This window comes from Phocoena sinus, chromosome 2 (assembly GCF_008692025.1).
Source record: "Phocoena sinus isolate mPhoSin1 chromosome 2, mPhoSin1.pri, whole genome shotgun sequence".
Classification (NCBI taxonomy): domain Eukaryota; kingdom Metazoa; phylum Chordata; class Mammalia; order Artiodactyla; family Phocoenidae; genus Phocoena; species Phocoena sinus.
Genome location: NC_045764.1, coordinates 38712906 through 38729152, shown reverse-complemented (window position 1 = coordinate 38729152; position 16247 = coordinate 38712906). Strand labels below are relative to the sequence as shown.

Below are 16247 nucleotides of genomic sequence, written 5' to 3'. Positions count from 1 at the left end.
GCTTGATGAGCAAAAGGCAGCCAATGAAAGTTCCTCCATAAGGAAGAGAGCAGTCTGTGCACTGGACGCAGGACGGATTGGAGGGGGAAATAAATAGGACACGAGTTCCAATTAGGAAAGTTGCAAGCTTTTCTAACAACAATGACCAAAGTTTTTGAGGCCTCTGATGGGCCAGGCTTTACATCGGTGCTTATGTACATTCTCTCCATCAGTCTCAAGGCCATGGAGTCGGTTCTATTATTTCCACCTTACAGATAGGGAACTGAGACCCAGAGAGATTTAAGTAAATTGCCCAAGGTCACTCAGAGCCAAGATTTGAACCCAGGTTCTTCAACTTGAGGCCTTGCACTCCCAATCACTCCACTATATTTAAACCAGGAACGGAAAGCAATCTAGACTCCTGGGAGAGGCGGGTCAAAAGACGCCAGTGCTGACAGCCACACGTGTAGGGAGAGGGATGGACAGCAGAGAAGGTCAGTTTTGTAACAGCTAAGCAAGTTTAATGTCTCAGCCAGTGGCAGGGCTGGCCAGCAGGTGGAATCTCAGAGCTGGCTCTCGGGACTGCAGTCAGGAATAAAAAAGTAAATTTGTGGAGGTGATAGTGAACACTGTGGAAGTGGAGGGGGCTGCTCAGGGAGAGAAGCCAAAGACAGAAGGGGTCAAGAGGGAGGGGGCCCAGGTCCAGGGGCCCAGGAAGGGGACTTTCAGAAGGCTGTGGCCAACACATCCAAGGCTGCAAAGATTAGCAGGAAGAAGGGACTAAGAGGTGGCTTAGGCAATTCCATAGTCACCTTGGATCTCCTGGTCCAGGTGGGGGGCTTGTGACACCAGCCCACCCAGCCAACCAGCCAATGAGACTGGCCCACAGAAAATATTCAACGCCACAAAGAGGGACAAATTGACAGATGGGAGTGATGCTTGGTTTCCCCTTCTGCAAGTGGGACTCCTGCTTCTAACCAGGCTCAACTGCAGTTACTTATTGAGGAGGCATCCAAGAGACGCAGGAGGGAAAAGGCTGTTTCTCCCACTGTCTGCTAAGTTCCCAGGAGAGGCCTGAACAGGTTGGGTGGTAGGAAATGCTCCCAGGAGGGAGTTCTAGAGCCAGCAACCACCCAGAAAGACTGACTTCAAACCCAACCCATGCAGCTCCACAGAGGAGAGCTCTGAGACAGGAAGGAGTGAGCCAATAGACCCCCAGGGGTGGGGAGCCCCACAAACCCAGTTCATTCAGAGACCGCAGCCTGGGCCTTTTATTCCATCCCTGCCCAGCCAAGAAGCCCTGGCAACAGGAGCTCTTGCAGGGGAAGCCACTTCCAGACTAATATCTCTGATGAACTTCCAACAAAGCCACACCCTCCCTTTGGCAGCCACATGGCCAGATCTGCTGCCTAGAGGTGCCTATGTGTACAAAGGCATGGCTCCCAAAGTCTGTTCTGGAAAATCCATCTTGTGTCCCAAGGCGCTGAATACTAGGGTGGTTTCATATGCCCTTTCCCAGCTAGTCAGTCCCTCTTTTATCTGCAAGCCCCACTTCCAGATCACTGGCCTGCACTGCCTCCCACTGGCCACCTCCTGATGGCCCCTGCATGGTGTGAGGGGGTGGGGGGAGAGGGGTACCCCTGGAGCTCTCCTCCCAGCCCTGGAGTGGAGTTGCCAGTGGCCTCTCAGGAACCAGTGTGCTGGGCCAGGAACGCCCCACCCACTTGGCAGAGCCCTGGCCCCTCCCATCCCACACTGTACCCCGTCCTGGGGCCCCTGCAGCTCTGAAAGCAGCCCAGGTTCACTGAGTTTCTAATAGTTTCTCCAGCCCACCGCTCCAGTTGCAGAGAAAATGGCAATTGCCGCAGGGGAAAACCAGCAGCCTCTGCCTGTCTTCCTGGCGTGGGAAGGGAGCAAAGGCATTTGAGAAGACAGCCTCTGCATAGGCCCCGCCCCGGGCACTCACCTGGCAGCAGCGATGGCCCTGGGGCTGCATGGGTCTGGAGGAGGAGAATTGAGGGGAAGAGTCCCGGCCCTTCCAGTGGGACCCCCCCCCAGTAGTCTCCTCCCTCTCTATAGTCGGGCAGGTGACACAAGAATGCTGGGACTCTGGGGAGGACTCAGGGTGGGGACACCAGCCCAAGTCAAAGCCCATTTTGACGGAGCAACGATGAACCACAGCGAGAGTTCAAGGGGTGATATAAATATATTTTGGAAGCTGCCTGTGTACTCGGGGGTGAAGAACCAGCACAGAGGGCCGCCCAGGCCCAGCCACCTCCTCCCCCATCTCTCCACAGACCCACCCCACCCACTTCTGTCTCTCTCTAGGCTTCAGGAGGGGGGGGCAAGAGGGGTCTCCAGGGAGATGAGGGAGACGTGTCAGGGGGCTAGGCGGAAGCAGCAGAGTGGCAGCATCATGCCCCAGGGCTGAGGGGCCCGAGACCAGCACTCTCCGGCTTGAGGCCTCAGGGCCTATTCCTCCAGGGCCTTGGGAATGGGGGGTGTGGGAGAGGCGTTACGGAGGACCCACGCGCCCTACTTCGCCCTTCCCTGTCCATCCCAGACCTACTCAACTCCCACCGTGCCTAAGAAAATGGGATGGCATGAGGGGTAGGCACCACGGGCACGTGGGAGGGGGAGGGAGGGAGAGACGACTGAAACCCCCGCCCCCAGGTCAGCTACAATCAGGAGGACGGGTGGAAAAGGCAGCAGGTCCCCAGAAGGCCAGGAGAACCAGGAAAGGGGCAGGTGCCCCCACGGCCCTTGCGGTCACTGCAGCCGGGCCTACCACTAACAGCCCAGCAGCTCCACGCGAAGGGTGATGCGGTTGTGCCAGGCCACAGGCAGGATGCGCACAAAGCGAGCCAGGAAAGGTGCCTCAAACATGTTCTTCTTGTGGGAATTATTGTCCATGTTGCCAGGGAAGATCTAGAGACACAGAGGGGGTCAGGAGGGCCCCAGAGCCAGCCTTCCTCCCCTCAGGGCCCCGGATCCCACTCGCAGGGCATCCCTGGAGTGGGGAGGGAAGGACAGCTGGACACACACTCACTTTGCTTTCCACGGCCCCCTGGTCCCTGTACTCAGTCCAGTTCACACCATCGTCACCATAGGCCACCTTGTAGGCTGCCACATATTGGATGTGGCCAAAGTCTCGGGCCCCCTGGGTGATGATGCCAGTCACTTGCTTCTGAGAGCCCAGGTCAATCTACAGGAAAAAAAAAAAATCCACCCCATCTTCTTTGCTTGGACCATCTCCAGTAAGGTGGGAAAAGGCAGACACACTGGGGCATACAATCTAGTTTTGGAAAAACTACTTCACTTGGCAGAGCCTCAGTTTTCCATCTATAAAATGGGCATAAATAATTCCACTTACTTTGTCAGACACTGTTAAGCACTTTGATGCAATGAAGCTCAGATTTCAGAGCCTGGGCTCCAGCCAACTCACTGCCAACCCCTTATAGGATAGGAACAGGGACAGGGAAGGCCATAGCCTACAGGGACATGAACTGCTCCTGAGGCCCCTGCAGGGCTGTCCACAGCCTGACATTGGTCCTGAGGGACTCCAAAGGCAGGCAGCTCCTCACGGAACCCAGCCCCACAGGCTAATGTGCTTGTTGGGGCCTAGAGATGCCCCTCCTGCCCCCCAGTTCCCTGCCCATCCCAGGGAGCCTGCCGGCTGCCCCTGGGCAAGCAGTGCGAAGACCCAGGCTGCAAACCCAACTCACTGCCAACAAGCGGGTGAGCCCCAGGCAAATCCTCACCCTGCCGGGACCCAGTTTCCTCATCTATAAAATGAGTGGATGCTCTGGTTTTCCATGACTCTCCTGTGCTTCCCAATTTCAATGAAATCCAAGGGCTGTCACATGGTGTGTTCTCAGACAGCAAGTTAGAGAGCATCCTCTGAGTGCAGGCAGAGAAATCCTGAGGTGTCCCTCCTCCATCCTGCCCTGCTGTACGTGGGCTCAGCCCTATCACCCTGTGGCAGCCAATGGAGGTGGCCCTACCCCTACACACACACACACACACACACACACACACACACACACACACACACACACTCACCACCTGGGGCTGGGGGCCTTGGTGGAAGCAGCACTGAGCTCCCCCACCATCCCCCCCTCTGGAGTTACAGAATCAGGAGAAAGGTGGGGATATGAGAGGAAGAAGGAGCAAAGCTGAACACAAACAAGGCCGTGCAGAAACTCCCTCTTGGGGAACAGAAGCCTGGGTTGGGCCAGGGTCATAGATCCAACAGCCCCACCCAAACCCACCCAACGCCAACCTACCCCAGCCCTGCACCCCAGAGGGAGCCTGACCCACCTGAAGCCACTCAGAGGCACTGTTGGTCTGGGCGGTCCAGGCGTTGAACTTGCCCTGATTATCCAGCCGCGCGTAGAAGGGATACCAGCTAAAGGCACTGAGGCCCCAGGTTTTGTAGAAGCTGGAGGCTGTGATCTGCTTGCTGGGGATGGTGTTGTCCTTCAGGCCTAGGGGTTCGGCGCATCCTGCCAACAAGGGGGGTGCTGTCACCCAGATCTGGGGTCCACAGCCTCCCAGGGGTATGAGCGTGAGGTGGTGAAGGGGAAAGAACTCTGTGGCTCCTGACCGACCTCTGGCATCCTCTTAGACAACAGACGGAAGATCCTTTCACCTTTTAGGGCCAACCATTCTATTTGCTTACTGACAGCCCCACCCACTCCTCAGCTCAGCTCCCACCCAGCGCCCCTCACTTGCTCTGCACAGATCATCCACCGCTCTTCTCCCTCTGCACCACGGCAGGCCCTGATCCACCACCTCCACCCTCCTTCAAGGCCTGACTCATGGGACACCTCCTCCAAGAAGCCTGCCCTGACCACCTCACTTGGGTGGGACTTCTCCCTTCTCTGGACTCACAGCACTTCCTCTGTCACTCCTACAGTACAGCTGCTATTCACACCGCTGAGTCCTGGGATAACCGTCAAGAGTGCTAATAACAATCATCTCACTGACTCAGTGCTGACTTCAGTCATTTAATCTACCACACAAAAACCGGAACGAAGAGGATATTAGTAACCCCATTCCACAGATGAGAAAACTGAGGCTGACAGACATTAAGCATTGTGCCCAAGTCTCACACACACACACACACACACACACACACACACTCCTCATCACCATGTCACACTGTGACACTATCTCCACCATTCCTGCACCAACCCAGAGCCGTGAAGGCCTGCCTGGTGGTGACCCAGTGATGAGCAGGACAATATTCCTGCTCTCTAGCAGGTGGAAGCAGAAAAGTCAGAATTCCTGGGGCTCAGGAACAACCCTGTATCCCTGCCCCACAGCCCCTCCCAGAGGGCCTTCACACACTCACTACCTGGCATGCTGTCAGAGAGGCCTGGGAGGGCTACCTGAGAAGCTGGCCTTGGTTTCACTCAGGCCTGCTCCAAACACTCAGGAATGTGCTGGCTGTTCTGCACCTGCAGGTGGCCAGAACACTTGGGAACGGGCAGGAGATAAAACTCCCAAAAGAACGATGGGCGTGTCTCACACGTGGCAGAATCACCACTGTACAACTGCCTGTCCCTTTGCAAAGTGAGGAGTGGGAGAGTGGGCTTGGAAAGTCATGGCTCCATCTGGGAGCTGACTATAGTACCCAGTGCTTTACCTCACTGTCTCCCCACATGCTCACTCCCTTGCCAGTGAAGACATTTGCCTCCAGAGTGTACTGATGCCGACCAATCGTACCATCTCCTCGTGACGGTGGTGCACCAGGTAACCTCTACCCTGCTCCCACAAAGAGAGGCTGCTGGGCTGGGAGGTGGCTCATCCCACGGCTCCAGACCTGGAGGGCCATGAGACCGGCCCAAGGCTGGAACACTCTGCAGAGGACACCAAGGCATCATTTGCCCATGGGGGACCCTTCTACAGATCATCTGCTTCCAGCAGCTCATGCCCCCATCACTTACGGCATGCCAGACAGCCTTCCACATAAAATGCCCTGGGCAGGGCGCCAAGCCGAGAGCAGGACTGTCAGCTCCACCACTCGCTATGCAACCCTGGGAGGTCCCTCCCCTCTCTGGTCCTCAGACTCCCCATCTATAAAATGAGGTACCAGAGCTGTGCTTCTCATAGATCACCTGGGGACCTTGTTAATATGAGGATTCTGTCTCAGAAAGTCAAGGGTGGGGCTGGCAGTTTGCATTTCTACAAGCTCCCAGGTGATGCTCATTCTTCTGGTCCATGGAGCTCACTTTAGTAGAAGGGTCTAATCTGCCCAATCCATTGACCCCACCACCCTGATCCAAGCCACCTTATCTTCCTACGTGTCCCTCCCCTCACTCACAGCGGCCCTCTGCCCCCATTCTCCCTATACAGCCTAAGGGAGCTCTTCTAGACCCAACTCTAATCGTGTCCTATTAGCACTCCCTCCACAATGGCTGCCCCTTGTTCTCAGGATAAAGACCTGAATCCTTAAAATGGTCTACGTGGCCCCTGCCTGGTCCACCTCTGCCTACCTCTCCAGCTTCATCACCCACCAAGCTACCCCTCATTCTCTAGGCTCCAGGTCCATTGGTCTCCCTTCTATCCTTCACATGCCCCAGGGCCTTCGCATGTGTCAATTCCTTGCCTGGGATGCCCTTTCCAAGTTCTTCACGTGGCTTGATCGCCATCATTCAAGCCTCTACTCAAATGCCATCCAACACAGCAGTCCCCATGCCATTCCCTCTCTTCACCCCAAGTCACCCTCATCACATCTCCCTCTAATGTTTCCTTCATAGTTCTTGCTGCTATCTGACCTTTCTTTTATTTGATCCTTGTTTCACATCAGCCTCCCTCATTAGAATGCAATTTCCATGAGGTCAGGAATCTCACCAATATTGCTCCCTAGAGCCAGGCACTCAGAAGGAGCTTAATAAATATCTTAATAAATGTCTATCTACTGAGTTAAATAACTAATCAATTCACCAAGGACACCTTGCCCACTGATGAAGAGGAATCCTGGTGCAGGGCATGCCCAGAAATGCCCAGACCTCAGCCCCACGCATGTGCACACAGGCACACACCAACACTCTCTCCAGGTGACCGGAATGCCTACAAGGGAAAGGAGATGGTCCAGTCCTTGAGGGAAGCAGACAGAAAAACTTCACTTCCTCGGCTTGCCAGACTCACCCTCTCTTGGCCTTGGAGGTAACCGGCTGTGACAGGCCTAGGCTGGAAATTAGCCAAAGGCTTCAGACTATGACAGTGAGTAGTGAGGGACTCCAGGGAGAGGAGCCCAGGGTGGGGGGCCCCAGACCTGTCTATGTCCTTTACCAATCGCCTGAATTTCCTTTTAGCAAAAGGCAAAGTCTTTAACTCCCCACTTAAAACAGTTAGTCTTGGGGGACTTTCCTGGTGGTCCAGTAGTTAAGACTCCATGCTCCCCATGCAGGGGGCCTGGGTTCAATCCCTGTTCGGGGAACTAGATCCCACATGCATGCTGCAACTAAGGATCCCGCATGCCGCAACTAAGACCTGGTGCAGCCAAAATAAATAAATATTTTTAAAAAAAAGAACAGTTAGGCTCAAAAAGCAGTGACCCTGGGAGCAAGAATATGCTGGCTCAAGTTCATACTTAAAAAAAAAGACTAAACCCAGACAGTCACTGAACTGAGCTCTGAGTGGTATTGGGCAGTAACTAAAACGGGATAACAGAAAGAGGTGCCACAGGGGGTGGAAGGGGGAGCAGAGGGTGGGTCTTGGGTTAAGATGAGAAAGACAGCGAGCACCTCTGCTCTGCAGCTCTGCCTAGTGAGCCCTACAGTTCTGCCGGTGGCCAGCAGGTGGCACTGTGGCTGCAAAAAGAGGGAAATATCCAGACCTCAGAGAAGGCAAGGCTGGGCTGAGCTGGGCAGAGACAAGGCCCTCAGCCCAACCTCTGCACCCTTACCTCTCCAGTGGTGAGATTTTTTATGACTCAGCAGAAACCTATCCCCTTCTGGTCCACCATCCCTCCATCTGAGAATCTCTCCGGAAAGAGCAACAAGAATCACCATCCCCGGGCTTCCCTGGTGGCACAGTGGTTGAGAGTCCGCCTGCCGATGCAGGGGACACGGGTTCGTGTCCCGGTCCAGGAGGATCCCACATGCTGCGGAGCGGCTGGGCCCGTGCGTGAGCCATGGCCGCTGAGCCTGAGCGTCCAGAGCCTGTGCTCCGCAACGGGAGAGGCCGCAACAGTGAGAAGCCCGCGTACCGCAGAATCACCATCCCCAGGGAACTTCCCTGGAGGTCCAGTGGTTAAGACTTAACCTTCCAATGCAGGGAGTGCAGGTTCGATCCCTGGTCAGGGAGCTAAGATCCCATATGCCTCTCAGCCAAAAAACCAAAACATAAAACAGAAGCAATATAGTAACAAAATCAATAAAAACTTTAAAAATTGTCCTCATCAAAAAAAAATCTTTAAAAAGAAAGCACCATCTCCAGCCCTATGACCCTAGAAGTCCCCATGTTTCTCTTGAATGCAGGCTACAGGTTTGGGGGAAGAAACAGTGGATGGGTAGGTGTCAGAAGCCCAGGAATTCAGACCAACTTTTAATACCTACCAGCTGTGTGCCCCTGATAAACAATTTATCTGGGCCTCATTTTCCTCATTCATTCATTCACTCACTCATCCATCAATATTTACTGAGTGCCTATGAGCCAGGCTCTGTTCTAGGCACTGGGAATGCAGCAGTGAACAAAACAAACTCCTTGCCCTCGTGGAACTGACATCTGCAAAACAGAACTAATGCTACATGTCCTAGAAGCTCAAGGAACCAATCAGAGTTAAGCGAAAATATTTTGAAAATTGAAGTGGTGTCTTTTTTCCTCTACCAACCAGCAAAGAGCAAACACCTGGGCAGGACTGCTGATGGCCAGATGATCCCTCTTGTGGGCCATCTCCTGTGAGAGCCCAGGTTCCTGGGCCTTGCTGCCACCCTACTCAGCTCAGCCTGGCTGAGAAAAGAGGGGGCAGGGAAAGCCATCTCCGAGGATTACACAGCCTCCAGCACTCACCATTCAACTCACAGCCAAGGAGCTCAAAGCGAAGGGTGCAGCCCCGGTGGCAGATCATGGGCACCAGTCTCACATACTGCACCTCCAGAGGGGTTTCAAACAGGTTGACCTTCAGGCCGCTGTTGTCCACATTACCCATAAATATCTAGGAGAGAAGAGGCAGATTGGAGGAGTGGGTCAGTGTGGGCAGTCCCACTTCCTGGGGTGGTCTCCCCTTCCTCTTTGGGCCTGGAGGCAGAGGTGGGCTTAGCAGAGCCAGGAGGGGCTCAGCCCTTCCTCTGGCCACCTCACAGCCCTCAACACAGATTCCCTTTTTCAGATCTACCTTGGTCACCATGGGGCCTGGGCATAAAGCCCCGTCTTTTGCACAGGGCCACCTGTGATCTATAGGGTGCCTCTGTGCAAATTAGGAAAAGGTACTCCTTTCTCAAAAGACGTTTTTATAACAATTTTCCCACAGATAGAAGTACACAAACATGACGTGGATGGTGCTGACTCAGTAATTACACCAGTATACAACCTGTATGACTGTACATGGTATCCCTGACGGCTCTGAATGCATCCCATATCCACCACTACCGCCACCCTCAACGAGTCACTGAACCTTTTTGAGTCTCACTATTCTTATCTATAAAGTGGGGCTATTACTTTTAACCACAGAGCACAGGCACAATCTGGGTTTCCCAAATTCTTCAAACCAAGATACACCTGAAAACCCACCTCATGGCCAATCACCCAGGGCACTCTCACCTCATTGGGGGCCCTCAAACGGCGCTGGAGCCCCAGGGGTTGCTGACCACAGCCCTTCTTTAGGGCTCACGACAAACCTCACCTTATCTCCTGACTCCCCTGCACCCTGGATGAACTGGAACTTGCGCCCATTGGTGCTGTAGGCCACCTTGAAAGTCTTCAGGTACTCAGCACTGCCTGCACGGCTAGCACCCTGCGTCACCACACCCGTCACCCGCATCTTCCGCATCAGGTTCACCTGGACCAGGACAGGAAGGACAGAACCCCTATCTCCCAGGTTCTTTTCACCGCCATCACTCCCCCAGCCCAGAAGGAGAACAACCCAAGCAGGACAAATAAGGGCGGCTTTCTCATCCGGCCCTCTCCAGGCTTTGGGCCCAGTGCTCAGGGAAGCACACAAGGACAAGCTTCCAGAGGCCTCGCACAGTGCAAAGAGCCCCTCTACAGCCTAGTGTTCACTCCCCCTCATCCTGCCCACGCACTCCAGGCCCCCCAAAGCTGCCCTCTACTTAAAGATACTTCACCCGTGGGAAGCTGCTACCATGCTACCTGGATCCCGGTTATGAATCCTCCCATGGTGACCCCCAAATGCAGGTGCACTCATCCCACCTTCTTCATTCCCATCACCCTACACACCCCTGAGCCGTCCCTTCCATACCTGGATCCAGGGGCTTCTGTCGTAGTTGCTGGATGTCCATGCGTTGACAATGCCCGTGAGGTGCAGGCGGGCCAGATACGGGGCCCAGCGCTGCAAACCCATGAAACCCAAGTGCATGGACGAGGCGGAGATCTGGGAGTCGGCGATAGCGCCCGTCTCCATACCCAGCGGCGAGGTGCAGACTGAGGGGGGAGGGGTCAGTCAGAGGGCCACCCGAGCATGCGGGGCCCAGAGGACACAAGAACAAGACAGTGTGGCCTCTGCCGGGGACCCAGAGCAGAGACCATGAAGGGACAACGAAGGCCAAGGAGGAGATACCAAGACAAGGTGCACAGTGAGGAAGAGAGGGGCTGGGCAGAGTCACTGGGGGTTGGGGCCCTGGGCTGCCAGAAGGTTCTAGGGCAGGCCGGCACTCATGGTACTGCCATGACTGGCAGCTGGTGTCCCCCAGCAGGCTGCAGGAGGTGGTCTCGTTCTTACAGGATATGAAGCAGCAATTATTCGAGGTGGGGGTGGGCTGCTGAGTGAATAGCAGCGTGGCCTCCTCTTCCTTCGTGCCCCCGCCCCATCAGCAGGACCGCCACACCCAGCCCGGTCCCTGGCTCCCCCAGGAGGATGGCTGCGGAAGAAGCGACGCCTCAGACAGCAGTGAACAGTACTCGTACTGCACATAAAGCAAGAAGCACATCTGCCTGGAGGTTTCTAGAATCCCACTGGCAGGAATTTTCTGGATGGGGTGCGAGTGCCATTCTGTTTTCCCTCATACCCTTTGCCCCTTCTAGCTACTGGTCCTGACCCAGCCATCTGGGAAGCTGCCCCTGGCCAAGCGATGTGGTCCTTGGGGGCTGAGCCTGTGTGCCTGGGGCTCAGCTCCCAAGCAGAGAACCCGGGACAGATCCACTCTTATTCCAAAATCCCAGGCTCACGCCAAGCTTGGTGTCTGACATTCTCGCAGGGAGAGTGAGGCACAAGGGAGGCCATACACCTGAGATCAGAGCCGGCCACTGGCTGAGCAGAGACCTGAAGCCAGGTCTGCTCTGCTCTGTCCGCACAGCCCCCATGCCCACACCCAGAGGGCCCCAAACGTGCATTCTTTGGGCCTGTGGGGTCCTGGTGGGCTCCAAGGAAACACACCATGTAACAGATAAGGAGGGGCTGCAAAGGTCTCTCTGGGGGTGTTCCTCCAGCTTTGTGGTCGCCTCCTGCCTTCTGCCCCAGGTGCTGCCATATCCAGCCTGGGACAGGCCCCAGGCCGAGAAGAAGAAGGAGGCTAGATGAGTAATCCCCACTCAGGCACACCCAGGGTTACCTGGGCTCCCAGCAGCATAATTAGTGGGCCCACCTGGCCCCACCCAGGGCTCTGTCAGCTTTGGCGACCCTGCCCCTCCGCATTCCTCCACCCAGTATCTCAGACACATAGGCCTCAGCCCAGGGCCCAGGGCCCAGGCCCTCGGGGCTGTCTCCTCTAAGATGAAGGGCGTCACAGGCACTTCATCTGCTCTCCCCCAGGAGCCGGCTCCCACCGGGCTGGCCCTGCCCTCCCTCCTCCTCCCGGAGCCCAGCCCCACATCTGCCTACAGCAGGACCACCAGCCCCCTGCCCGCAGTGCTCAGTGACAGAGCCACTGGACTGCAGACGTCTGGCACCGCCACCCCTACTTCCCCTACCCCTGCACCTAGACATGGCCTCACGCGCCCCACAGCAGGTGAAGAAGAGTCCTGGTTTGTGGGAGGGACCCCAGCCAGGCCAGGAGGGAGATGCCGTGCACAGACAATGCTGGCCAGGTCTGCCAGGTACCCGCCCAGCACCGGTCTGTGGCCACGTGGATGACCAAGCAGGCCAGGCAGGTCAGCCTCTCTGCACACGCAGGGCCTCTGAGCGCCTGACCGTGAGGGGATGACCCAGCCTGCCCAGGCCTCTCCCTCTTCCCAGAGCTCTGTGATGAAGCCAGAGGTCAGACCTGGGCCAGAACTGTCAGACCCCGAGGCTCAAACCTTATTAACTAATCTCCTGGGCCCCAAAAGATTAAGAATCTGTTGGTTTTCCCCTCTTGGTAGAAAAATGTCAAGACTTTACCCTAATGCTGTGTGTCTGGTTCATGGTGACATAAAATAACACTCCCACGACCTCTGGGGTTACCACCAGCCCTCACTCCCCTGCAGAGACATCAGGCCTGGCCTGCAGTCCCAGGAGAGAGGGCCAGGCAGGAAGAAGCCTGGGGAGGGACAACAGGGTCCCCTGCCCCTCCCCAACACACCACCCCGGCCTAACTGAGGCTCTGTCCCCTGCCTCAATGCACCCTGACCCCGGAATAAGGCCAGCACACTGCCTGGGCTGCCAGGACTGTGGCTCAGGGTCTGCCCCCTGGAACAGGCACCCCCAGATACTCACCGATCTCACAGTGGATGCCTGTGTAGCCATGAGGGCACTTGCAGATGTACTGGGTGAAGACATCCCCTCGGTGGAAGTCGTCAATCACCTGGCATTCGGCATCACTGTGGCAGGGATTTGGGAAACAGGGACCTGGGGAGAGGGAGGCAGGTGAGATGGGCAGGTGATCAGGAAGGAGCTGGGGACAGGCAGAAGCAGATGGGCCAAGCCCAAAAGGACCCTCCACCCAAACTTGGCCCACTGCCCGCTTCCCCCAACCATCTCGTCCCTCCCCCCTCCCAATCTGCCCGATGGGGCCTGGGCCAGCCTGGAGCCAAGAAGGGTCACGGGTAGGTGAGTCAGCCCAAGTGAAGGAAGCACCCAGCTTTCCAAGTGGCCTGGGAGCTTCCAGGGAAAAGCTGGCGGGCAACAGGAGGGGTGCTGGGGACCAGTGTCCACTTCGGGAGGAGCTCAGCCCAGCAGCCTGGGCTGCAACTGGGAGCCAATGGGAAGCGGCAGGTATGTCCCAGGGCGGGTACCTCTCTCAGTCTCATTGCATATGAGGCCCGTGAAGCCTTCAGGGCAGAGGCAGTGGAAGGGGGGTTTTCTGTCCTGGTCCAACAAGCAGGTCCCACCATGCAGGCACTGGCTGGAGTCACAGAAGTCACCTGCAATAACAGTTCTGAGTCAGGAACAAGTCGTTCATTGAGTAAATATCTGGGGGGCCAACTACCATGTACATCCTGGGCCCCTAAGACAGAGAAATCAGATGCAGTCTAGGCCTCAAGAAGCCAGAGGAAAGCAGCAGACAAGTCACCACATAATGAAGAGGGGCCATGAGCTCTGACGGAAGCCTGCATGAGGGGCCAGCGGAGGACGGTTTCTGCCAGGGAGCAGGAAGTTTCAGAGGTGGGGACATTTGAGCTACTTTAAAAGTCAGAGAGGGAGGGGCTTCCCTGTCGGTCCAGTGGTTAAGACTCTGTGCTTCCAATGCAGGAGGCACAGGTTCGATCCCTGGTCAGGGAACTAAGATCCCACATGCCCTGTGGCATGGCCAAAAAAAAAGTCAGAGTGGGAGGGTGTCAGCCTGGGGAATGAGGAAAGAACTTTCTTCAGAAAAGCAGAAGCACAGAGGACATGGTATGCTGGAGAACAGTAAGACGTCGCTGAAAAGGGAGACTGGTAGGGACTCTTAAGAATGACAAGTTTAGACTTTTCAGCCTGCAGAACAAGGGCTCTTAACCTTGCTTTAGTCTCCCCACCATTGTCCACCAGGAAAAAAAAGTCAGAGATTCTCAAGCATGAGGTGGGAGTGGGGAAGCCATTTCTTAGTTGGGGATGGAGAATGTCAAGCAAAGGCCATCTGCAGAGATGTGGATGCACTGCTCAGGGTGGGGAGGCATCCTGTAGCTACACAAAGATCCCTCTGGCTCTGTGTGGAAACAGGACGGGAGCAGGTGAGGTAGGAAACCAGGAGAGCATCAGGGAGGCTGTCACAGGCCTCCTGGTAAGACAGGAAGTCAGGCGAAGGGGTGAGGAAGGAGGACAGATTTGAGAAAAACTGGACAACGAGTAGAGGTGTGAAGAGGGCTAGAGAGGACATCACAGCTTCTGGCTGGGGGCCTGGCTGACAGATGTGTACTGTTAGCCTGTCCCCAATCCCTTGACTCGAGTGAACTTCAGCCCACTAGGTCAGCCAGGCCTGCAGAGCACCTTCTAGCTGAACTTAGCATCCCAGAAGGGCTGCCTCAGACCCCACACCCAAACCTGTCATTTGGGGTAAAACATGAGACATCTTTTTTCCTCACTGCAGAGTCAAGCCATCCCAGGCTGGAGGCCCTCCTGAGATCCCAAAGCCCCAGACACCAGGGCAGGGGCTCCAGGGAAGGGAACACTGTTAATGAGCAATGGAGGCCTCAGAGCTCCACCTCAGCGTGGGCCTCGGGAGCTTAAGGAGGCTCCCAATGAGCTATTAGTCACTGGCTTTAAATAGCAGGTTAATCCCCTCCCTGACCTGACAGGCGGTGGGCACTGCCACGGCAGAGGCTTGAGAATGGCCAGAGCCCTGGGCTCCCGACCAGGCAAGGTCCAACTCCCCTCTCTCCCCCTCCCAAAGTGCCCTCTCCCTGTACTGTTCCAGGGCAAAGCAGGTGAGTGGGCAAAAGGGAAAGGGAAAGGTCTCCCCTATCTGGCAGGCCCTTGACTGACTCACCTGTGCACTGCAGCTGTGGTACTTCCCCCTTCCCACAAAGCCAGGTCACCCTCCACAAAACCACCTTTGGGATTTCAGTGTCCTACCCTCTTTGGGAGATTTCCCCAGGGACATTTTGCCAGGGCTCAGGCTCTGGGGCCAGAGAGGAGTGGCAAGGGACTTTTAAGACCCAGCCAGCTCTCCATGTCTCAGGGGAGCTTGGAGAGGCCTTAGGCTTCCACTCCAAGCCTGGGGGTCAGACTGGCACCGGATGGCACAGCCAGGGCTCATCTGGGACCCACCCACCCACCCCCAACTTGCTTCAGCCAATCCAATTTCTATGAGAAAATGATGACCACCCTGCTGGAGGCCCAGCTGCCAGCAGGATGCGTCCTAGGCGGGGGAGGAGGACCAAGGAAGATAAAGCAGCAGCCCAAGGCCGCAGGGGGAGGGGGGTAGTCAGGAGCCGCCACCTCAGGAGGGAGCCCTTTTCCAAGTCCCTCCCCAGGCTCCTCGCCCCCTCTTGGGTCCCAGCTGGAGGCCCTTCCATTCCACCGACTCCCCAGCCCTTCGCTTATCTGACCAGACACCTACTTTGAAGCAGAGGATAAAATTCCAGTGAACTGACCAGCCGCCAGGGCTGGGAAGGGAGTTACCAGGGAAGGTTGGCTGGAGAAGACTTATCAATACAAGAGTCCTAGAAACTTCCTGGTGGAAGGAGCGCGCGAGTCAGACACAGTTCAATGGCCTCATTTTACAGATGGGAAAAGAGAGGCCCAACACAGCGGATTCCTTTGTTCTGTGTAAACCACATCCCTGGGGGAGGCTGGGCTGTCACCCAGTGTCCCGAGTCCCCGCCCAGCGCTCAAGCCTCTATCACCGCCAAAAGCCCTCCGGCGCGGAGACAGCAGGAGAGGCCGAGAGCATCCCCGCCTCCCTCCCGGGCGCAGCCGGAGAGGTCGCCCCTCCGCTTGGCGCCGGCTCTTTGACCAAGTTTGTAAACAGTGGAAGTAGAGGGAGGGCGCGGCGGCGAACTTCCGAGCGGCGCGGAGAGGAGGGGCGAGGGCGAGAGGGCGGCGCGATCGACTCACCAGAGAAGGCGAAGAGTCCCGAGGCGCAGAGGAGCGCGCCGCAGAGCGCGGCCAGCACACGGGGGCACGGCATGGTGTGGAGATGCGGGCCCGAGACCCGGCCCTTGGGCTGTTCAGACCCGGCGGTTCTCACTCCTTCTCCTGGACGGGAATAAATCAGGCAGCGCAGCACCTCCCACTGGGCCAC

General features: G+C 56.4%; 2 protein-coding genes across 7 annotated transcripts in view; both read right to left on the bottom strand.

The window, feature by feature from the left end:
- The window catches only part of HAPLN3 (hyaluronan and proteoglycan link protein 3), a 19888-nt gene extending 16725 nt beyond the window's left edge, over positions 1 to 3163 (bottom strand). The window contains exon 1 of the mRNA XM_032621491.1: positions 3029 to 3163. The gene's annotated coding sequence lies outside the window, so the exon portion shown is untranslated. The remainder of the gene's footprint in view (positions 1 to 3028) is intronic.
- Positions 1 to 16247, bottom strand: part of MFGE8 (milk fat globule EGF and factor V/VIII domain containing) — a 24624-nt gene extending 8377 nt beyond the window's left edge. For 2 of the 6 annotated variants that reach the window (XM_032621485.1, XM_032621486.1), the window contains exons 1-7: positions 16061 to 16215; positions 13318 to 13446; positions 12800 to 12931; positions 10409 to 10590; positions 9833 to 9988; positions 9001 to 9145; positions 4300 to 4484 (exon numbers count right to left, since the gene is read on the bottom strand). In XM_032621485.1, the coding sequence (XP_032477376.1) occupies positions 4300 to 4484; positions 9001 to 9145; positions 9833 to 9988; positions 10409 to 10590; positions 12800 to 12931; positions 13318 to 13446; positions 16061 to 16133 (1002 nt within the window). In that variant the 5' untranslated portion in view covers positions 16134 to 16215. Of the gene's footprint in view, positions 1 to 2166; positions 3185 to 4299; positions 4485 to 9000; positions 9146 to 9832; positions 9989 to 10408; positions 10591 to 12799; positions 12932 to 13317; positions 13447 to 16060 lie in introns of those variants that run through there. The other 4 variants (XM_032621483.1, XM_032621482.1, XM_032621484.1 and 1 more) reach the window with 4 other exon arrangements.